General features: G+C 37.6%; 1 protein-coding gene across 4 annotated transcripts in view; it reads right to left on the reverse strand.

The window, feature by feature from the left end:
- The window catches only part of Lama2 (laminin, alpha 2), a 635907-nt gene that overhangs the window by 54415 nt on the left and 557045 nt on the right, over positions 1 to 24447 (reverse strand). For 2 of the 4 annotated variants that reach the window (XM_011243135.1, NM_008481.2), the window contains exons 42-49: positions 20830 to 20946; positions 18804 to 18986; positions 17329 to 17334; positions 14499 to 14653; positions 8736 to 8879; positions 7840 to 7973; positions 5374 to 5533; positions 258 to 382 (exon numbers count right to left, since the gene is read on the reverse strand). In XM_011243135.1, coding sequence (XP_011241437.1) covers positions 258 to 382; positions 5374 to 5533; positions 7840 to 7973; positions 8736 to 8879; positions 14499 to 14653; positions 17329 to 17334; positions 18804 to 18986; positions 20830 to 20946 — 1024 coding nt within the window. The remainder of the gene's footprint in view (positions 1 to 257; positions 383 to 5373; positions 5534 to 7839; positions 7974 to 8735; positions 8880 to 14498; positions 14654 to 17328; positions 17335 to 18803; positions 18987 to 20829; positions 20947 to 24447) is intronic. The other 2 variants (XM_017313815.1, XM_011243134.1) reach the window with 1 other exon arrangement.

Consider the following 24447-nt stretch of genomic DNA (forward strand, 5'->3'; position numbering starts at 1 on the left):
CTAGTCTTAATTGACTGTGCTTCAAATCTCTCATCTGTGAAGATTTTATAAAAAACACATAGCCATGTAAATATATTGAAGGGCACTTTTCAAGATCCTTGGAAAATACCTTCACAGTTGAGAAGGGAGCTGAAGTTTCACCTACTTGATAAATCCACCAGAAGTACAGTCAAACCTATTCTACGTCATGATAGATGGAGATCCAGTAAAATTCAAACTGTGTGCTGCACAGACCTGGTCTTTTCATCTCAACTCACCTGACAGTACATCCCTTACAGTCGCCTTCTTTCTCCCGGAAGTTCCATAAACCTATAGGTTTGTTGTCAAAGTATGTTTCTCCCATACAGCCGGTGAAGGTGATCACACGTACAGCATCGGCCTTCTGCAGAGAGACGTGGGACGTGTGGGATTTCAGGATTTCAGGAATTGCAGTATTTATGAATTATTAGCAAGAGAAGGCAGAGAGTTCTTATCTGTTCCATAGGACAATCTTAGCATCTTCTTATGGCTATCTTATGTCCTCACAGCAACAAGAAGAAGGTCAAGAAAGGAAAAGCTCAAATATTTCATCAGTGGCTCCTACTTTATATACTACCTAAAATCGACCTCCTTTTACACGTATTATCTTCATCAGTAGAAGTAATTCTTCCTTCATAACCTCCAGTGATTTGTTCAAACACCTCAAAAGTATGCAATTCTTAGATTCTAAAGCCTCTTTCATAAAATTGTATAGTATTTGTATCTAACATCTATCCATCCTCCCATATACTTCAAATGATCTCTGAATTACATAATAAACCTAAAGCAATATAATATAAATTCTATGTGAGTAGCTGTCATACTATATTATTTACAAAAAAAGTAAGAGAACATCTGTACGTTTTTGATATAGGTGCAATTTTGTATTTCAAATACTTTCCATTCTTCATTTGTTGAGTCTGAGGATAGAAAGCCCATGTATGCTTGTGGCAGAAATAAATTATTTCTGACTTCCAACCTTTGTCTAGTTATTGAACTTCTCTAGGTGGCTGTGACATGGGATTATTGTGAGAGAGATTTTCTGATCCTAAATCCAATGCCTACTATAGACAAGTGTATACTGAGATCCTGTTTATTTTGTGTAAATCTGACTCACAACACAGTAAGATGTCTTTCCCTTGAGGTCATGAATGAATTCACATTGGAGTCTCAGTGATAAAGGGGAGAACACAGGAATAAATTAAGCTGTAACAGTGTTCATCTCAGATAGTGGTTCTTAGCTTCCCTAATGCTGTGCCTCTTTAATACAGCATATTAAATCCTTATATTGCAGTTACACTTAACCATAAATTTATTTTTATTGATATTTTATAACTGTAATTTTGCTACGAATTTTGTTATGAAGTGTAATTTTGCTATGCATTGAATTGTAAATGTCTGTGTTGTCCAAAGGTCTTGGGTGACCCCTGTGAAAGGGAAGCATGACCCTGCCAAAGGGGTCATGACCCACAGGATGAGAACTACTGATCTCAAGTTTTCATTCCGAGGCCGTTAGGCCACCAGCTCAAGAGAATGAGGGAAAACAGCAATTTTGTAAGAGAGGATCATATCCATCCATGCTTAGGTTTGTTTGCTGCTATCCCTAGCACATGGTCCAGGATCTAAGGAAACCTCCATATCATTATCCTTTGAATGTCAATTCTGATGCCACTACCATAAAGGCAGGTCATCAGCTCGGTGAACACTACAGTCACAACAGAGGGACAAGACAAAGTCCAGGCAGGAGAACCTGTTTAAACAGCTCCTGTTTCAGCCCAAACTTACTATAAATAAGTGGCATATTCTGCTACCTACATCAGAAACCACACCAAAGCTAGCTGTGATGGTTGTTGTACTGGCTGGTTTTGTGTCAACTTGACACAAGCTAAAGCCATCAGAGGAGGAGGAGGCTCAGGCGAGGAAATGTCTCCATGAGATCCAGCTGTAAAGCATTTTTTTCAATTAGTGATTGATGGGGGAGGGCTCAGCCCATGGTAGGTGTTTTCATCCCTTGGCTAGTGGTTCTGGGTTTTATAAGAGAGCAGGCTGAGTAAGTGAAGGGGGAGCAAGCCAGTAGGCAGCGCCCCACCATGGTTTCTGCATCAGCTCCTGCTTTCAGGATCCAGCTTTGTTTGACCTGTCCTGACTTCCTTAAATGATTGACTACAGTGTGGAGATATAAGCCAAATAAACCCTTTCTTCCCAACTTGCTTTATGGTCATGGTTTTGTTTTGTTTTGTTTTTTTTCAACAATAGGAACACTATCTAAAACTGTTGCTTCCCTCAGTGATAGACTGTGATATACTTATGTAAGCTAAATACCCCCTTCCCCCAAGTTACTTTTGGTTATGATCTTTGACACAGCATCAGGAAGCAAACTAAGTGTGGTCCAAGATTAAACATAATGACAAAACCAAATCAAGACCCCCCAATATCCCCCTCTCTCTGTTTGCTGACTATGAATTCAGTGTGAGGAACTACCTTCCATTCCTCCTTCATGCCTTTCTGTCCCCTCAATGATGGACTAGGAGCCATAATAAACCCTTCCTTTCTTAATTTTCTCTTGTCATGTCACAGCAACCAGAAGAGTAATGGACTTGTAAGTCTACCTGAATTATTTGGAGATAAGAAGAATAGATTGAGATGTTTCAGAAAATAAATGAGATGGTCATGAGAAGGTAAAATATTCGGGTTACAGCTTTAGTTCTAACATAACAATATGCACCTCTTCCCAGTCCTGTGGACATGCAGAGGAGCTGGGGTCAAGCGCCACTGTTGTTATTTGAGACAGGTCTCTGGAATGCTGTCAACAGCTGGTGTCTCTTGACTTGAGACGGACCATCCTGTTGTGGCTTTTCCTTATTTTTCCAATCTTCCTGCATCCTGAGATGCCACGGTTGAGAAATCTTCCTGCTCATTTGCATTTCAAGCAGTAAGTGCATTAAGTGCATGCTGTTAGGTTTTGGTTTATTGTTTGTGTATCAGGAGCCTGGGAACTCTTGGTCCAAGCAGTATCTTAAGGGTTTCTACAGATTTCCTTTGTTTCTGTACTCTCGCTATCCTTAGACAGTTTTAGAATCGCTTTGCACTGGTGACACCTGCATCATGATGATGATGATGATGATGATGATGATGATGATGATACATATTTGAGTTTGGGTCTGGGGATGTGGCTCAGCTAGTTATGCATAAGCATGAGGACCTGAGGTTGGCTCTACAGCACATACACAGAACTCAGGCATGGCAGCATACGATAGCTCAGACACTGGAGTGGACAGCAAACTCCCACATGAGAGTTGGGAAAGAGGTAGAGGGAAGCCATATTGGAAGATACCCAACCATCACATTTGGTTGATATACATATATGAACATGTGCATGCTTACCCCCATGCAAATGTAAACATACAAATATACAAACACAAAAATTTTAAAAATTATTTATGGTATAAAAACCACACTTAGGAATTTCTCATATATTTTAAACATATGCTTTTCTTCCTCGAGGTGGGACTGAAGCAAGGATATTAAAAGCAATAACCTCCTACCCTAAGTTCAAGTCCAAGCCCTTCCACTAACGACTATGTAATATGGTCAAAACATTCAAATTTCCCCTCCTTCAGTTCCTTAATTAGGAAACAAGGGAGATTGCAAAATCTATCCTGCTATGGTCTGAATATCCACATCCTCCACAAATTCTTACGTTGAAAATCTTTCCCTCAAAACCTATGCGTGGTGGAACATACCTGTTATCCCAGTGCTTGGGAAGCAGACAGGTAGATCTCTGGGAGTTCCAGCCAGCCTAGTGAAGTTTCAGGTTATGTGGGAGTTTAGGAGAGTGGAGCCTTCATGAATGGGATTAGTACCCTTGCACAAAAGGCCCAAAGAAATTCACATACCCTTTCTCATATGGGAGCACATAACCAGATAGAGCCTTCCATGTAGAAAGGGCTCTCATTACAAACCAGCCTGTTGGTACCTTGATCCTGGACCACTCAGTTCTAGAACAGTGAAAATTTTGTTTAGTGCTTACAAATTGAGTAGCCAAAATACATTAAGACACTTTGTTTCGTGCCGAATATTGATTGAATTATGTAAATTGCTTAGAATGAAATTTAACACATAATGAGGATTATAAAATATTATAAAAGTTTATCATTGTTTCTTTTAACCTGAGCGCAAGGGATGTGTTCTTACTGCTCTCTTGTACTACAGAACACTGAGCACCAGGGGTTAAATATCTTATTTGAGGCCACATTTTTTTAAGTAATAGGAAGATACAAATCTAACCCGGGTATGAATTCAAAATTCATGACCTTGTATTACTCTGGGTTGCCCTAATTTTCTTTAGGAGAGCAGAGAAAGTTGTCAATATGACTGTATATTACTATGCACTGTATATATTTATATGCAGTTTTATGGAAGAGGATGGTTTTCCTGTGCAGCTGTGGAATCAGCTCCCATATTTCAGAGTCACATTTTTTTTGCACAGAGCAAACAAATCAGCTTCACACTCTGAGAAAGTCAGTTCTCACGACTGTGGGGTCATCCTGGCTTTTCACATTTTCTGACTAATCTCATCTCAGGGTGATTGTGACAAGCCTAGGATTACCCATTATATTCAGATGGGTTCTTGCATCTCACCCATGGGTCGTTTTTCAACACCTAATTCCATCTAATCAGCATAAGCTTCTCTCAAATGCAAGCACTCTGCAATTGAAATGCACAAGGACCTGCCACAAAGCTATTATGAATATTAAGTATAAACAAGAAGAGAAGAGCAACTCAAAAACTTCTTAAAGCAGATCATGATTTGGAAGTGTATGGCCCCTATGATATTTCTTGAAGATTTGTAAATCTTTTAATTAGATGTTTGAACTTCGTAGCACTTCACTCTTATAAATCATAAAGTAATTGCAAAGATGATGCATAGCTAAGAAACACTTTGCTTTTGAAGTGACTGAAAAAAAAAGAATGCCAAGAAAAAAAAAAACATGTCACAGTTAAGAAATAAAGTACTATCGAAGTCTTAGAAATATGGTGCCTCCAGATTGGGTTGTTCACAACTCAAAGATGGAGGTTCTGTTGGGCGTCATGACACATGCCTGTCATTATAACAGTTGAGAGGCTGAGACAGGGTGATTACATGTTCCAAGCAGGCCTAGCTAGACACAGTAAGACCACGTCTCAAAAAAATAACTTAGAGCAAAGAGAAACAAACCACCAAAGAAGAACATTCCTTAAATCGATGGATTCCCAAACACAAGTTAAGAAAACACGGACAGGTGTTTATAGCACGCTCCACACCTTCTCTTCGTTGTCTATAAGAGGAAAAAAGGGATGGAAACAGCTCCTTACCTTTATTTTTCCGGTCAGGCCACCAACAAACAGCATTGCATTTGCATCCACATCTAGGATAGTGTACCCGGGAGGAGACACTGAATGGTAGGTGCTGGGTACCATACTGGCTTTGGGTCCATCTAAAGCTCTCACAGAAATAGATCCATTTCTTCCCGTTCTTCAGGCATACATATGTGTGGAAGTGAGGAAGGGAAGAAAATACAAAAAAAAAAAATGAAATTTGCATCGCATTTGATCAACTTCAGGTCTCACAGACATAAAGTAGAGATAGTCTTCTCAGGTGACTTCAGCGAACTGTGTTTAGGGCACTCTGAAGTCAGTGCTTCTCAAGCCAACACCAAGATCTGACATTTGCTAAGTACTTACCATAACATTCAAATAGGAAAAGAACAACAAAGCTGATTCTGTGTATGAATGTTGATATGAAAGGACAGCCGAAGTTAGCTGATGGAACAATTATAGATCAAAAGGAAAGAATTTTCCTCTTGCTTTACGTAATAATTTACTGTTTTATATGACGTGAAACATAAACAAATTTTATGACTTCATTTATTATTTTGTCAAATTTAAGTTGGCAAGTAGAGTCCAAATGAGCCACGCTTCTGCAACATAAGCTGCACAATTCTGCCTAAAATTCCCTCTAATGGATCTTAATTTGCTGGAGCAGTCTTCCTAGAATTGCAGGCCTCATTATTTGTCTTGTCATCTTAATGTATAGAGCATAGCTGCTCATCTGTAGAGTTCTGTATACAGATTTGTAGAAGTACTCTTTTAAATTCAGTTATAGGAAAAAAAAAACCCTGAAAGCTGTTATCATTTCATTTCATTTTCTTTTTTAAAATGATTGATTTCCATAAGTTGTTAAATATGAAAATCTGGTCTCTTCAGAGACAAGCAGTCATAACAAACCCTCCTAATCATAGCCCTCTCTCTGCTGTTTCATTTCAGTAAACTCTATTTTTGTGGAGGCAGTGCTAAGTGAAATCTGTGAAACAAGAGAATGGATTTATCAACAAGGCCTCTTGAATAGAGTGAATCTCTTCAGATATAACTGTACTATGTGAGCACAAACGTCCAGAAACAGAGTAAAGTACTCAGTCCTTCTGATACCAACAAGGGGGTGATCTGAACTTTATCTTTTTCCCCTCCCCACCTCTCTGACTCTTTCTCCTCTCTCTCATGCACATATCTTAAAAGGAACTAAAGTTATCGCTTTTGATTATGTTAACATGGAAACATTTGTGTGCATGTGTGCACTGATATGCATGTATATGAATAATTCAAGTGTATGGGTGGACAAGTGTGTGAGACTGCATGTGCATGTGTCTGCACATGCATGGGAATGTCCACAGCTGAAGAGGAGAGTCTTCCTCAATCATTTTTTTTTTTATCTTATTCTTTGAGGGACAACCTGGCGGTTGAGATCAGAGTTCACTAATATGACTAGGAAAATTAGACAATTCACTCTAGAGATTCTCCTCACTGCTCTCTGGGTGTTAGAATTACTGGAGAGCCACCACACCTGTCTGGCATTTACATGGGTCTTGGAGGTCTGAACTCTGACCTTATGCTTGCAGCACAAGCACTTTATCTACTGAGCCATCTCCCCAGCCCTCCTTTCAAACGTTTTATTGTAGAAAAGTTAATCCCATTTGAACTGAATTAAACTGTTTGGATCCCTCACGTAGAGCCAACAAAAAATAGTTCCCCTAGCCTTTATCTTTCTCTGATGAGCTTTAACACCAGCCTGACGTCTTCAACAGCTCTTCCTAACTACTGGCTCGTCTGGGTTCAATGGTGAATTATGAACTGGAAAAAGAAGATATGCTAAGGAGAAGTAGCAGGATTAATATGGTCCCATGTATAGCCTACATGTTCTTAGATGTTGAAAACCAAATTAGAGTTTTGGAGAGAACAGGGTTGATTCAGCTCCATACTTTCCATTTAAAATACTATGGGTAGATCTTAAGTGTTAGATATGGGACCCAGTATTTTCAGATAGAATAGGTCTGGGATTATAGGTGCTGTATAGACTAGAAGTGAATGAAGATAATAATGACAATTTTTATGTCCTCATGTCTGTTTAATAACAGGTAACAGCATTTTTTCTCTTGTATCTATAGATGAAGATGTGAAAGAGTCAGCTTTTCTCTGACTCTAACTCTTATCAGAAAACAGATTAAGAAGACAGGGGCTGGAGAAATGGCACAGCCATTACTGTCTAGGTTCATAACCAAAAACATAAGATTAAGAAGTTAGGATTGGAATAGCTTCTCTGGCTTTATACCTTGAATGCATGTCCTTTTCTAACAGGCAAAACAAATGCACTTTTCACACATTTATATACAAAGCATATAATCTCTGCACACATGGACATGCATATGCAGCTACATTGATGAAATGGCAATGGATTTTTTTTTTTCTCATGCCATCCAGTTATCTCACTCATTGCTGAGAAGTTACCTTGATGCTTCAATACGGTACCAATAGGAGTCGTCGATGGTCAAGTCTGGATACTCTACTCGGCCAACTCCAGAGCCAACATCCCAGAGGAAGCTGACTTTGCCTTTGCGCATTTCTATAGCAAGAAAGTCAATCTGGTTTGAAGAAACAAGAAAAATAAAATACCATGCTTCAGGACAAAGCACTCTGAAAGTGGAGCTTTGGAGAGTATTTTTCAATGACATGTAACTTAATTGGACTGACAATTCTTCATAGTTATACCCAAGATACACATCTTATATCGGAGGAATCTGTGGTAATTTTTAACACAAGTGAGACAGGCTTCCTCAAATGAATAGCAAATGCTGACTTTTGTCAGAGCCAGTCTGTTTAACACCTTATTCAGCTTAAGAATCACCCATATACAACAAGTCACATGAATTCTACTGTGCTAGAGTTTGCAGATAGAACTTGTGTAATTTCTGTTTGAGTCATAAATTTAACAAACTGCAAGAGTTTGCCTTGGTTAGAACTCATACACAATTTGTTATTTTCACTTCATTAACATGGAAGGCTATTACTATTGAATTTGAGAACAGAAAAAAAAATTTTTTATTCTTATTTTGATTTTCTTTTTAAACAGCTAGATCTGACCAAAGCATAATGCAAAACAAATATCAGCACACTGACAAAAAGAGATATGCCTGGATACAGGAAAGAATTGTTACCAGTTTATACTTATAACTTAACTAGAACTGCAAACATTCCACAGCTAAGATTATGAGATTTAATCCATGAAAAGCTACTTCAGATATTTTTCTGGAGCTGTTACTATATTCTATATAGTTTTCTAACTGATTAACCTTTGACTGCCACACATACCCAGTAGCTTTTAAAAAGTTGTATATTAGACTTACAAATTTGGCACTTCCAAGATAAAAAAGGAGGTTGTCGGCAACAGCGGTCTTGACATGGACAACGATGTTATTGTAGCTTCCTTTCTTGATTTCTGGCCTGTATGTTCGAACACAGTCACCTCCCGAAGAAACAGATACTTTGATCTTCAAAGAAAACAAGATACAAAACCCTATGAGTCTCTATGACTAAATCTGTTTGTAGGTTTGAAGTATATTCCAAAGTAGCAGACTGTCATCCTCACTCTTCTATTTGAAGTAATTTTTTTTCAGTCACCAAGTAGTAACATTAGATATCCATATGCAGACAGTATTGTGTTGAATGGGGAGTGCACAGAAGACTAGTTTTCTACTAGCATTTTACCCTTGATGTTCTTGTAATTCTTCCCCTGGCTTATTAGCCTGCCATTGTTTATAAACCATGTACCCAACACACCTTCACATCATCCTTTGAAGACAAACTTTCTAAATGGGATTTTACACAAAAACAAATGGAAATGGTCTTCACTGAGGTTATTTGTTAAAAAAAAAGTTTTAATTCAATTTCCAGTGATTTGGGTATCATTTTCAGAGGAATCCAGTTTTTGCTTAGTTTTCAAGAGGGTATTGCCAGCACTTACAATTAGAGGACGCCAGGCAGAGTTTGTTCTAGATCTCCTAACAATACGAATATTAATCATTCCTCTCTGAATATATATTTCAGAATAAATTACACTTCTTATTAGGTTACCAGGAAATGAGATGGAAATAATTTCCAAATGTCTATCACTACTAATACATGTAACAGCTCCCTTTTCTTTTGAAAAGTACTTCAAAAATTACTATAAATTGCTAAGAATGGAATTCTTATGTGAATAGAAGGGCACTGTTCATGCCAAATTTTACTTCTATGAAAGAAGGCTTCGTTCAGTCACAAATAGCACTATTTGATTACTGGATTTAATTTCTTTTGGGTCAGGTGCAAAATCACCATCCGTGATTGCTGCTCTGCTGGCTGATAGTGATGGCAAGGAGAAGAGAAGATGTGAAACTGATTTGCAACTTGTTCAAATGTCTAGTCTTGGATACCCACTAGACTTAACCTGGTTGCAATTTCCCATTTTTTCATGACTTCTTTTACTTTTTGCTACTCATATAGCTTTCACATTTGAGAAGAACCAACTAATACTATTGTTATTCCAATGAAAAACGTGTGCAGACTCTAAGATTGAATAGGTTACCAGACAACTTTCTGTAGCATGGCATATACAGCAGGTATCTGCATGACTTGTCTCACTTTGAGGAGGGTAAGGAACATTGTGGATCTTGTCTATGGAAGAGTAAAACAAGCTGAAGGAGGTTCTAGATGCAAAATATTTTGTTCAGAAATGAAAATCAAGGAGAGCTTTTGGCTCTGAAAGACAGAAAGATTCTGGAAAAAAGAACAAGTCTGCTGATTCAGCTGTAGACCCTACAGAGGCCTGCTCTTGACAACTGTTTCTATATGTGCTCACTAAGCCAATGTCTGTATACAGAGGAATGTTCTGCAAAGAAGCAGGCTGTGTATGGTCGTCTGTACTTATAGATCTAGAGAGTCAACTTAGATTTTTTTGTGTGTCTTTGTCCTTTCTAAAGGTGTGATCTAACTAGCCAATGGATGGTTGAATCCTAGGGGTCACCGTAGATCTCATATGTTTGCTTTGTGTTCTTCCTATAAGTTGACCATGGTTATCTCCCTAGGATAGACTTGCCTTGCTCTATGGAGTGCTGAGAGTAGTCAAAGCAGAATGGATCATAGGAATTCTAAGCCAGGGAAAGTATAGATTTTCCTGGGTGCTGGGACTATGAAGAAGCTGTGTGGGTTAGAGTCAGGCAGCAGAATAGCGCTGTACAAAGAGTTATCTGAGAGTCAGAGATTAAAAGGATAAAGTAACAGAAAGACCCTGTTAGTAGTTAGACAAAAATGCAGCTGTCAGATAATTTTTAATGTTCAAACAAAGGTAAGCTATTCGGTGTACTTTTAGGAGTTTGCAGTATGTGAACAAAAAGCTTCCTGAAAAACAAAAAACAAAAGACAAAAAACAAAAAAACCAAAACCAAAAGCAAAACAAAAAACACGTCACTGAGCAAATTTAGTATCTGAGGCAGGTTATATGTGCCATGGATATCATTAGAGGATTGAAGAGAATATGAAATAAAAGATTTGACTGCAATTTATGAGTACAATTCAATAGTAGATGCAGCCATCCCTGGCAGGACCATTTTCAGAATCACAAAAGGTCTTGATTCACGAAGAAAAGTAACTGTGTGTAGTTTGTTTTATCTTTATTTATAAGTGGTTTATAGGCTTAGCTCTAATGCCACGGTATCACTGGTTGAATCATAAACAAGCCATGTTTCTTTAAAAAGCCCAATTAAATAATCCTGGTATAGGGAAGGAAGGAGTGTAGGAAATGCAGGGTCATAGGATAAGGTTCAGACCTTGTCTCCAAACTGAGGTAGAAGTAATAGATCACGCAATTGTTGCACCAGAAAAGGGGCGTCAAATGGGAGGACAGCATGCAAGTGAACTGATCAAGCTCAGCCTGGGAGCCCAGTCCCTGTATGTGACCATGTAAACACCAGGCATACTTCATTTTATTAAGATTTGCAACTACGATACTCTGTCATACACTTTCCATATCCATAAGGTCTGATTCTCTGAGGAAAAGGACAGTATTAACCCGATATGCCAGGACAATCCTGCAGAGCCGCCTGCTGCTTCGTCCTTACCCATTCATATAAAACCCTTTGGACTTGCTGTGTTTTGTTTTTCTAATATACCCCGAATACCTGGAATATTCAGGCAGTCCAACTGTTTACAACTCGATCATAACTACACATTTATTCTTGCAAGTGCCATATGTTCTGACTTCCAGTGGGTGTAGAGGCAGTGGTAGAGCATTTGACTGCATATGAACAACTTAAAATAGCTAAATCAAAACAGAGCATTTACACAATTCTTGAAGAGAAACCTCTCAGATATATCCCTCTTGCAAGAGGTGTGAAATTTCTGAAACACAAATATCCTGTTGGGATGTTCAGTTCTACTGATCACTACATTGTAATGCAACTTCATGGTGAGGCTTATAAAGTTACTGCAAAGATGTTGATGTTGCTAAGGTGGTTCTGGCACAGCATTATTCACCTGCTAAACACCATAAACACAATTAAATTTTTCTGGGTATCCCAATGTCCTGCATACTGCATTTTTTCAGCTGGCAATTAGGCCATTCATTTAAAGACAGTATAAGTTATACAATTATACAATCGGCAAGCTGAAATAATCACTTTTAAAGAAATGCATTTAGTTCTTTGATTAGGAAATGTCTTAACTGGGCTAGCAAAATAGGTCAGTAGGTAAAGGTGTTTGTTGTCACACCTCACAACCCAATTTTGATTGACAGGACAAGTCTTGGACCACGTCTCCAGAGAGCTGCTGAGACTAGGAAAAGTATGGCAGGACTGGAGTTTGGCAAGGATGTTATAAGGGGCTACTGCCTGAATTGGTAAAGGTAAACCCTAAGTTGCAGTGGAGACCTTAGGTAATTTTTACAAGCCAGACTCATGAGATGTCCAACAAGGGAAACTACTGGAATGGAGAAGAGCTAAAGGGAAAAGCTGTGAGCGCTATATGGTGGGGGCAGAACTGAGGGACGAGGGAGATTATCCATACCGTTTATATCCTAGAACATTCTGTCATGAATGCTGGATGCTGGACATGGAGCTCCAGGGTTTATTTTCCCCTGTTGTGTTTCTGTCCAACTAACCTTTCTTTCTTTCCCCTCAGAATGGAAAGGCTTATTCTGTGTCAATATTTATTAGAAATACGCATTATCATTTCTTATTTTGATTGGGGCTCCCAGTTCAGAAATAGTCCTGTGTTTCAGAAAAAGCCTTACAATAGAGCTGAAACTGCCACAGAATATGGGGACATTTGGGCTGAATGCACTTTGTACTGAGAAGTCAGAGCTTAATAGGCGAAGTGGTCAGACAAGTGATAATATGTGGGCGTCAAGTTCTCAGAGAGCAGAGTTGTACTGACTGACACTGATTTTCAACTTGTAACGATCCATACTCTCTGAAGAGAAAGTGTCCAGCTTGTCATCTAGATTACACTAAATGAAAAAGACCCGTCCTAAGTGTGGACAGTGCCATTCCATGAGCTGGGACTCTGAACCGAACCAAAAGGAGTAGGCAAGTTGAGCACAAGCATTGATCACACTGGTTTTTGACTCCAGACCTAATGTGACCAACTGCTTCCTGCTCCTGTTGCCCCATCTTCTCTGCCATGAAGATCCCTGGGAAGCATGAGCCAAATAAACCTGCCCTTCCTTGAGCTGCTCTTTTGCAGTGAGAAGACAGAAAGCTAATATTAATGCCAATTTTCATCTACTCCATTATCAACCCTCTGAGTACAACACCTGACTAATTCATCTTTGTATACTTCACAGGAAAATGCGTGGAGTATAAGAGATAGAGTTTTTCATCGTGCATGTCTCTGAGTAAGCTTGTAACATTGGGCTTTATTTTACTTTGTACAGAAAGCACACAATGACTACCTGTCAATCATACCACACACTTTCATATTATAATTGAATAGGCATCTTCACTGATATCATTACTGCTTCATTTTGTCTTGTATTATACCATTTTCTCTAATATGTTTTTTTCTCTGAGTTTTTCTTTTTACTAAATATAAGGTCCTTTTCAATGTTCTTCTGGAACTTGCCATGGCCATGTTTAGATGTCTTAGATACACATAAGAAAGAACAAATATGTGGTATCATTCAGGCATATTCTTGGCCACTACTAAAAATAAACATGATGAATTAATGATAACTTCTTTCTGATCATCGTAGCTACTGAGTTTTATTTATGAAATTTTAAGTTAAAAATCAACAATACTGAGACCTATCTTAATAAAATCTATCATTTCTAAAGTTATCATGGTTTAAGTTTGCATAGCTAAAGCTTTACAATGGCACTGAAGTATCCCAGTTCAGGGATGGTGAGTGAGAATCCTTGCTTCCATCCTAACAGAGCTCAATCTCTAGGACGTAAAGGGTGGAAGCAGAGAACAGATGCCAGCACGCTGTCATGGGACCTATACACACACACTGTGGCACAGACAAAAGAAATACATAGCATAAAAGTGTAGACAACCTTAGCCTATAACAGAGTTCTGTTCATCTGAATAGTTTTATAATAAATAAATACATAGCGAAATTCCAAGTGAGATCTTTCCTATTTTTACTCCACAAATATAAAAACAAATCCTGCAAAAAAGTAAGTTGTTTGTGTGGGTGTGTATGTGTGTGTGTTGATAAAAATAAGCAAAAGCTATATAACACTTAATTAAAATAGTGATTCTATTTCTCCTATGCTTGCTTGTGAACTCAGGTTGCAACCTCACTCATTGGACTTTTTATGTCTTTCATGAGTAAGATACCCATATGCCTTCCAGCATGCAAAAATAAGTGTCCTTTTGTTGTTTGATTTAGTATATTAAAGAATCAAAATATACTAGACTACCTAATTCTCAAGCAGTAGGTATGGTTTATCATCTTCATAAGATGGTTTTGAAATCTACACGGGGAAAATGTGCTGCTTCTTCCTACCTACCCAACATAGCCTTACATTTATAAGGTAATAGATTACTCATTGATCAGGTCCCATTGAGGAAGACTCTCCGGGAACTACAGGAACACTTATTAGTATTTCCTAATTCTGAAATTAAGATCTTACAGAGTTAGCTTGTTTCCGAGCTTGGTTGATCAGTTCCTTTATTTCAGAAATGTTTTTCTTTAGGTTGTCCTCAAGCTCCTTGATGGGCTTGAGTTTGTCGATTAGCCGGTCAGCTTCCTGTTCTAGATTTCTCACGGAAGTGCCTGCATCTGCAACTGCACAGAACAAAATTAGCATCCGTGTGACTGGGTGTGCATGCACCAACTCCCACCTCAACCAGCCACCACCACCACAGACATAGGAGACAGACCAGCAGGAAACTTAATTAATTAATTTCATTTTACCAGGGTGACAAAAGCCAGAGCGTGATTGATGGCTAAGACTATGATACCATGAGGCCAACTGTGAATAGTTTTGTTAAGATTAGAGCAGGCCAGGGATGTTAGAGAAAGTCTTTGGCTTTGTGATTAAGATGAAATTTGGCATTAAAGGCAGAAGATATGAGAAGCTTAATTAGAGCTGACTTTTTCATTCCAAAGCTGACCTTTACAGGATAGAGCTTTAGTCACAGAAAAATGAAAATGGGGTGTCTTTAAAATATCACCTAGTCTGTCCACACACAATCCACATTAAAATTAAGGTTCTCATGCATGCAAAATCGTTTTCTTTTCTTTTTCTTTTTGTCTTTCTTTGCAATATGTTTGCGAGGGAAGCTATGGAGACATGGCTTGAAGAACATTATCATGTTGAACAACACAGAATCTGAAGTCCTTTGTTATATTTTAATTAAATCTTTTAAATTTCAGTTCAATTTTTTCTTCATTATTCTGCACTGTATTGGTGTATTGGTTGTGTTCATATTAAACTACTCTTTTTGTTGGTTAAAAAAAGGTTGAAAATTGGTAATTTTAAAAGCTTTAACCTAAAAATGGTTAAAGATTATCTGATCCAAGGACCTCTAGCATGTGGTCACATATCTGTGGAAGACACTGTGGAGGGGTGTATAAGGGGTGGGAAGCCAATTATTCGACTTTTAGGATGCTGGCCATCTTATCCAAACCATGACATTGGTTATCTAACTGTTTGTATTGTTCAGCTTTCTATAATTGTGACTCTAAAAAAATTCTATAAGGTCCAAAGCTACTTGCTCAGTTAGACAATGATTAATCTCCCTGCTTGGCTGATATTGGGATGCTGAGAAATAATCTTTAGGACTGAATTCAATATGTTCACCTGGACATGAACTATTGTTCTGTTTCATTTTGGTTTTATCTGAGCTAGGGCAGAACCCAGGACCCAGTGCTTGACAGAGAAGAGCTTAACTACTAAGCTCAGTCGTGGGTCTTAAACACCAGCATCTTTAAACTATACTGTGAGATAGGTAGCTTGGATTTATGCTCATTAATGTGGATTGTATTTTTGGTGGAATTTAAAAAGAATGTACAACTACTGCTAATATTTGCAGAGTTACTAGATCAAGGCTCTAGCTGTATAGGGAGCATGTCATTGGTACCTCTTGTTTTCTGCACTTGTCCAGTGTTCCCTTTCTTCTACCCCTCGGGCGTTATTATTCTACAAGTTATTCTAGAATTAATGGACCTCTACAGATAGATTCATACAAAGAAAATGAGGAGTTAAACCAAGATTACTAAGGCTATGGTAAATATTAGACCCACTTCTCCTAAGTCTCCTGTAAGCCTTTTCAATTGCTTCAAAATGGAAATAAGTGAAGGTTTGCCCTCTGTCCTTTGCCCCTACTGTCCAAAGCCATTTAAACCCTGTGGAAATCATCTTTCTGTGACTCTGAGACCTGAGTCATCTCTGATCCTGGGTTTGAGGCTTCTTGTACAGTAGTCTTTGAAAGTGTTCTCATTTTTGCTCCCTAATTGTATGACTGAATAGACTTTAAAATAGCTTCTCCAGCTAGAGTTTGATAAATGGAGGTTTCTTCTGGAATATTATCGCCTGCATGTTGTAAGCTTTAGAATGTAGTAGCATAGACTTTTCCTAAGGACTCTCTTCTCTGTTATATTTTCTCCTTTATATAGTTCCTTTAGGAACCACCCAATTGTGCTTTCGTTTTCTTGATTAACCCTCCAAGTATCTGTTTTTCTGAATTCTAACTTGTTAGTTGCTCAGCTTGCTTTCCTGTCAATTTTATTTTCCTTGCACTCTCCAATGTCTCAAAGCTGTGTTCTTCAGTGCGTCTATAGTCATGTAATTCTTCTGTAATATTTTCCACAAAGGCCAGCCTCAATCATGTTCATTAGAGTTTGATGTGTTTGATTTTCTTTTTTTTTTAAATTATCATTCTTCCTACTTGTTTGTAGTACTATGAAGTTCACGTCAAATTATGAAATGTTTAAGAGACACCATTTTTATAGTTAAATGAGTTACTCATTTATTTAGGACTAATTTTATTTCAAGGAGAGTTGCTTAGAACCAATTTAATTAATTAATTTAATTAGGAGAATGATTACTTTGATGGAGGAAGAGAAAACCTTTGGGGTGATGATAACATGATCTATTTTAGCTACTTTAACTCATGTGCGGGGAAGTCGTTCATGCCCCTTGGCTGAATTTGTCCTATCATGGACATGGTAATTTATCTCAATCTGGTGAAAAAGTCAGTTTTACACTTTTATGTGTATAAGATTAAATATTATACTAGGTTTCCATAGCACTATCAAAACATTTTATACTGAATACACCCACATAATAGTCATATTGGCAGAAGATTCTTTTTATATACATTAATTGGTGATCATGTAAAGAGTAGCTATGCAGTGCTTAAAGCAGTCCCAATATATGGTCACATGCAAAACTGACTTTGCAATAAGCAGAAGAAAGCAGAAGTTACTGAAAAGCATACAGATGAAGGTATACATACTGATTTCTGCAGGTAATTTCATAGGGAAGTAAAACAAAAAGAAATTAGAAAATTCATGAGGAAGATATTTTCTACAGGTATTATAAAGTATCATAAAAGTGATACTTTTGAATAGATACTCTTTACAAATACACTTCATTTTAATTCACATAAGTATTTCAGATAAAAGCACACAAAATATGGTCAACTAACATTGCATGAAAAACATTTTAATTAAGAAAAAGAAAAAAAAGCCCTTTAGCAGACTGTTTACACTGAAGGAAATGTTGCTAAGATAAAAAGATAATATTGGATTAATATTTTGCAGTAGATGTTTCTTTTTTGGAGTGTACAGTTATACAATAAACAACAGTAATGACAATGGCATCATCAGCTGAGATTTATCCTGAACCAGAACAAAATGATAGCTTACATATAAGATAGAGAGAAATAAAATGGCAAATGTACTTTTAAATATGTTTTCTCCTGACTTGCAGACATGTTGTGGCATGTCAGAAGGAATAACTCCAGTGGGCTGGCTAAAAATATGGAATTATTTCTGGGTCTAGGTAAAAAATAACATGTCTTTATCCCCTTTCTTCTTTGAAGAATGTTAAGGAGGTAAGAAGTGGGTCTTTCTTTCTTCCTCCAAGATTGGAAATACATAATTTTTGTCTTAACTTTCCTCCTTGCCCAGGAAGCTGTCATGAGCATCTTCCTGAATGACCACCATACGAAGTCTCCTGTTGTCCCAGTCTATAAATGTTCTTATACTTTATAAAAATTCTAGTAGATAGTCTAGTTTCTTAGAAGCAAAAAGTAAAAAGAACTTAGGCATCCCCTTTATGGAAATCATATGCCAAGACAATATCTTATCATGTAACAAAGAAGGAAAGTATTGTAAGAAATACCAATGTTTGTGAACTACATTTATATACAAATATAAATCATTCCACAAAATTATTTCAGATTTCTCAGTAAGTTCTAGCTAAGTCAATGAGAGTGATAGTTACAAAGTAGATAAATGCTTTATTTCCTAGAGATATTAATTGGACTCTAAATAACAAATACTCTAAATAACAAAAACTTCTAACATTAATTCATTTTAAAGAGTTATCTTGCTCTAATACGACTGCTAATAAGTGCGCCCCTTAAACTCTGTGCTCCATGCAGCTCCAATCTTAAGCATTATAATCACCTGCCTATAAACGTATTTTCAATTACACTAATGGATTAAAAAGTTTTGACATCAGCATACCATCAGCTTATAAACTTTGAGAAATCCCATCCTCCCCTTGATTGGATAAAATTAAATGAAGAAGGCTCCCAGGCATTGCTGGGAGATGTCAGTGCTGGCAGAGTGGAATCTGCAATTCTCACACCCATGCAATAGCACACAAACTCAAGGGTTTCAAGCTCTACCGCCCGTGAGTCTAGGCTACCTTCACAGCATGAAGAAATAGATGATATTGTCACAGTGAGAAAGGAGCTCTTACTGTTTTTGGAAGGATCTTTCACCACAGCGTTCGTTTTGGCCACGCTGTCTGCCAGTTTATTGTAGTTTTGCTTCAGGCCATCTAGGTTCTGATGCAGGTCCTTAACCTGGGCCAGGACAGCTTTTGCTGTGTCATTGGCTTCTCTGGCTTTCTCTTTGACAGCCTGCAGTTTAGCAGCCGTGTCTATTGGCACAAGTGGGCATGAGAAAGAAAACAAAGAAAAGATGTTGATCCATGCTTGGCAGGGGGAGGCATTGTGAATGCATGACCTCAGACATGCATTCACAATGGGCAAAGGCAGAACTGTATTTCAATCAGCTATAGGAAATAAAGCAATTGTTTTTTGGATTTTTTTTTTTTTTAGCTAAATTAAGTTTTCTCAGGGAGCTTTATTATAAGTGCCCAATTAGTTTTTAGAACAGCAAAGTGATTATTTTCTAAATTTGCAGTTTAGAGGATATATTGAGATTTCCTGTTGCACATCTTAAAGGGTGGAATACATACATATGGTTCATGTAACTACATCAAAACTAGAGTTAAGATTTAACCTGTATGTCCACGGGAGGAATATGATTATGCTTTCATTTCAAGGTAGACTTTTTGGGAATGTTAGAGCCTGTGATTAGGTATTCTACTTGTTTTCGGCATGGGCACTTTGCCAGGTTCCAAATGATCAAGAGTTCCCATAAAAAGTTACTCAATAGAATAGAATCTAATTTTTTAGTATTTCCTTTGTTGTATGTAAGGCCTTATTTCTGGATCATAACTTATATATATAAAGCATAGTTCTTGTGGTCTGGATATAAAATGACTTTTGTGGGTTCCTGTGTTAAAGGACTTGTTGCCAGAGCTAGGACTTTAGGAAATGTTTGAACCATGAGGTATCTCTTTCATTTATGGATTAATTCACTGATCACATAATAATTTCATTGCATTATTAGGGTGGTAGGAACTGTGAAAGATTGTGGGGCCTGACCATAGGGAGGAAGGAAGAGACTGAGGTATGTTTTTAAAGGATGTAATTCCCAGCCTTCTTCCTCTGGACATCTCTCTGTTTTTTGGCCACTGTGAGGTAAGTGGCTTCTCCTCCACCACATTTTTGCACTACAATGATCTGTCTCACTACAAAGCCCGCTGGGGAGTCAGCGGACCATACAATGAAACCATGAGCTAAATTCAACCTGTTTCTTTAACCTGTTTATATTTGTGGGGTTTTTAAAAATATATTTCAGATATATAAAATCACTAATACAATTGTACAAACATATCCATGCTTGTGTGGATGTATAGGTGATTAAGGACACAGGCTTTAATGGTAACTTGCAAATTTCAAATGTTATATATATCACTTTAAATAATGACCTTTGGTATTCCATAAGAATCACAATTGTATCCACCTTGTAGAATTAGCATAAGAGATTACATATGGTTACTAAAGCATATTGATTAATAAGTAGTTATAATTCACTGTAGTCTGCTGGTAAAGTATAAAAGTAAGATTCCTAAAAGAATTTTCACTGTCAGAAACTAATATTAAACAATAATTATAAATAGCTTTAATAGGTTGGATGGTACTACAGAAATGGGATGACCAGTAATATTTTGGAAATCTGGATTGTTTGAGGAGTTCAATTTAGCCAAGCAGGGCTTGGAATTGCTATAGGCTCTTGTCTGTTGCTGTATAGACTCTAATAATTTGTCTTCATTTTAGTAGAGAACAGTACAGTATGATTTTTTTCTTTCCCACTGCTTCCAGAGTTCTTAGGGCAAAATATGGATGACAACATAATAATATGACGTCTAGATTTTCCTTTCCATAACATATTCATATGCATGTCAGCTAAGGGCAACAAAGAAAAAACATAGTCACATTGTTAAATGAAGTTCTGATTCTCAAAAGAATAATGTATAACTAAGAAAGCCTGCCTCTAATGGAAATGTAATGTTAAGGAAAATGGTAAAAGCTACCAAGACTCTTCCATGTTTCAGATCAGCTGTTGCAGAATGCTGGGACCCCAAGGCTTACCATTTGTAATGGCTGATAACTTGTCCATGGTGTCATTTAGAGCTCCTAGAAGTCCACTGTTTCTAAGGTCAGCAGTTTCTAACCTGGTTTTCAGGTCATTTAGATCATTGTGATTTCCTGTGAACATAAACCAAAAAGAGATGAAACAGTTTATATTATTCTTGGATGTGCAAATTCAATTAACAAAAGGCCAAGAAGAAGGATATAATTTACGTATTATCTTCTATCCATTCACACATCTCTGCATTAAATACATAGATCTATGATGGACTTGGCACTAGAGAATGTTTAGTCATGCCATTTTTCTCTTCTTGTCTGCTCTCCATGACTTAATTTGATGATTTCCTATGGGTTAGAAGCCTCTAAAAGATTTAGTTTGCTCACGCATTTTTGTTACTCTTTTGATCTCGCTCCAATTGATTTTTACATATTCAAATTTTATTATCAAAAGGGAGCATTGTGTTAGGTGTTCAAAATCTCATATATAATCACAGATAATAATATCCTATTTCGGTAAGCAGCACAGTGTTATTTGAACAGAAATAAAAACTAAAGCAAAGGAAAAGCAATACAACCCAAAGAAACCTGCCATTTTTCACAGAGAAAGCAACATTTTTTACAAAATCCCCCAAAAAGACTTCAATAAATTTTTTTGTCTTGCTTTATGCTATCTTGTACTCAAAACCAGTACTTTCAAGTGATGATTTAATATTAAATGTGTCTATATTAGCTTCTTTATCTTATCATAGTATTTGTATTAAAATTTAAACTTTAGGTTGGTTTTTATAGTAATAAGAACTATATGGTTTATATTTTATCAATGTCAAGAACTTTGAAGTCTCTTGGGGTAAAACAAAGATTAATTTAAGGAATATATGGTAGTTTGAGTAAGAATTGCTCCCTGTGACTCCCCCTCTACCGTAGGGTGAGGTATTTGAACATCTGGTCCCAGTAGCTGGTAATGTTTAGTGAAGTTACGAAAGCATTTGAGAAGCAGCCAGACCTTGCTGAAAGACGCTTGTCACTAGAAGACTTTGAGGGCTTTTAACTTTGCCAAATTTCAAGTTCACTCTCTACTTCCTGGGCGTGGATGGGAATGAGATCTCTTGGTTTCCTGCTCCGTCTGCTTGGCTACATCCATGCCTTCCCAGTATTATGGACACCCCTCCCAATTGTAAGCCAAAATAAACTCTCTCTTCCATTAGTGGCTTTAGGTCAGAGAGTCATAGTAAATCCTAGCAACAACAAAAGCCACTAATACAAAATCTGAAGAGTGAAGGAGTTCGTCATGAGTCCTCTTTTCTTTTATCATGTGTAAATCAGCAGTTGAACTTGAAAAAGCAAATTACGTAAAATTAGCTTCGCTGAATAGCATTTGTTATTTCTGACTGAATAAAGTGGGCTACTTCTGAGAAAAAAAGGTGTGTATGTGTAAGTGTATGTGTGTGTGTATGTGTATGTGTGTGTATGTGTGTATATGATGTACCTGTGCAGTGTAAGTATATTATACGCACCTGTGTGTGCATGTACTTATCTCTGTAGAAGCTAGATATTGTGTGTCTTTTTCTCTCAATATCTTAATTCTCGAGACAGGGTCTCTCAGTGAACACAGCTTGCCATTTTGGTTTGATTCACTGTCCAGTACACTTGGCAAATCCTCTTATCTCAACCTCCCCACCAGATGCTAGCGATCCAAACTCAGATTTTTATGCTTATCCTTCATCCACTGAGCCACTACTTCAGCCCCTTGAATACGTTTTTGATAGTTTATTATACCATAACATTAATTTCCTTTGGGATATGAACACTGATTTTTTTTAAAAAAAGATAGCCTAATGGAATACAAAATGGAGAAAAAAAAGGCAAACTCTCCATGTAAAGAGGTACATTGAAAAAGGACAGGTAAGAGAGGGTTCTTTGGTCTTCTGGAAAGCATTGGACAGCATTTAGTAGTAGTGATGGGTATCTGGCTGCCAGCGAGTGTGTGATTCATACCACATGCAATGTCTGACAGCTCTAGCAACCCCCTTCCCTTCCCTCCTTCCCTCCTTCCTCACAGTATGATTTCAGGAGCAGCATCAACAAATGAGGGCCTCAGGCAGTCATGGTCTTCCCACCTCCACTCAAATACCCAACCTTTCCGCACACTTCGTCATCTAAGTATCTCCAGCTCATTTCTCCTTTGTTGTTACAGTTTCAGAAATGAGAGGAGAGTCTCATGAGTGCAGTCTATGTGCAAAAAGGATAGGCTAATATGCCCTGTCTTAGGCACTGAAGATAATGGAAAAAATCCAGAAAGATTGATTACAATAAATTAAAACAAAAAGAACCAGTTATAAAATTAAAATAAAATAGTCAACACTATCATAAAAAACCATAAAGTAGAAGAACCAAATATATATATATGTATATTTTATACATATGTATATCTCTATATGTGTGTGTATACATATATAGGTGTTTACATATACATGTGTGTTATGAAGCCTCTACAGTAGTAAGTTTTCACATGACTCCTTCAAAAGGTCTTTAGTTATTTCTCCATGTATTCCCTCCTCGATCCTACCCTCCCCATTCCACATAACTCTTCCTGTCTTATTAGTCTTGTTTACCCACTCAAACCACTAAATTATATCTTTCTTCAATTTAAAACCACCCTCATGACTTCTTTTTTTTTAATATTTTGTATTAGGTATTTTCCTCAATTACATTTCCAATGCTATCCCAAAAGTCCCCCATACCCTCCCCCCCACTCCCCTACCCACCCATTCCCACTTTTTGGCCCTGGCGTTCCCCTGTACTGGGGCATATAAAGTTTGCCTGTCCAACAGGCCTCTCTTTCCAGTGATGGCCAATCAGGCCATCTTTTGATATATATGCAGCTAGAGACACAAGCTCCGGGGTACTGGTTAGTTCATAATGTTGTTGCACCTATAGGGTTGCAGAACCCTTTAGCTCCTTGGATACGTTCTCTAGCTCCTCCATTGGGGGCCCTGTGATCCATCCAATAGCTGAATGTGAGCATCCACTTCTGTGTTTGCTAGGCCCCGGCATAGTCTCACAAGGGTCAGCTATATCAGGGTCCTTTCAGCAAAATCTTGCTAGTGTATGCAATGGTGTCATCGTTTGGAGGCTGATTATGGGATGGATCCCTGGATATGGCAGTCTCTAGATGGTCCATCCTTTTATCTCAGCTTCAAACTTTGTCTCTGTAACTCCTTCCATGGATGTTTTGTTCCCAATTCTAAGAAGGGGCAAGGTGTCCACACTTTGGTCTTCGTAAAACCACCCTCATGACTTCTTACTAATTTCCTGACTTCTATGATATTTCAAATAAAGCACACATATCTAATCATCAGTCCTAACCTCATGGGAACACCATGAGCTATAGTGACAGCTAGCCTGCCAAGACAGCCCACAGTGCAATAGTGGCACAAAGGTCATGGTAGTAACCAAGTACTATCTGCTTGGATTTAATACCCACTTCACTCTACAATATGAAATCCATACGTGGTTACCATTATTATAGCCAAGAAGCTTTGGTTAGATACATCATAAGCTCTAGGAGAGAAGTTACTATTATTATTCTACTAAATTGAAGTAGTATTAAACAGGGTA

This window comes from Mus musculus, chromosome 10 (assembly GCF_000001635.26).
Source record: "Mus musculus strain C57BL/6J chromosome 10, GRCm38.p6 C57BL/6J".
Lineage (NCBI taxonomy): Eukaryota > Metazoa > Chordata > Mammalia > Rodentia > Muridae > Mus > Mus musculus.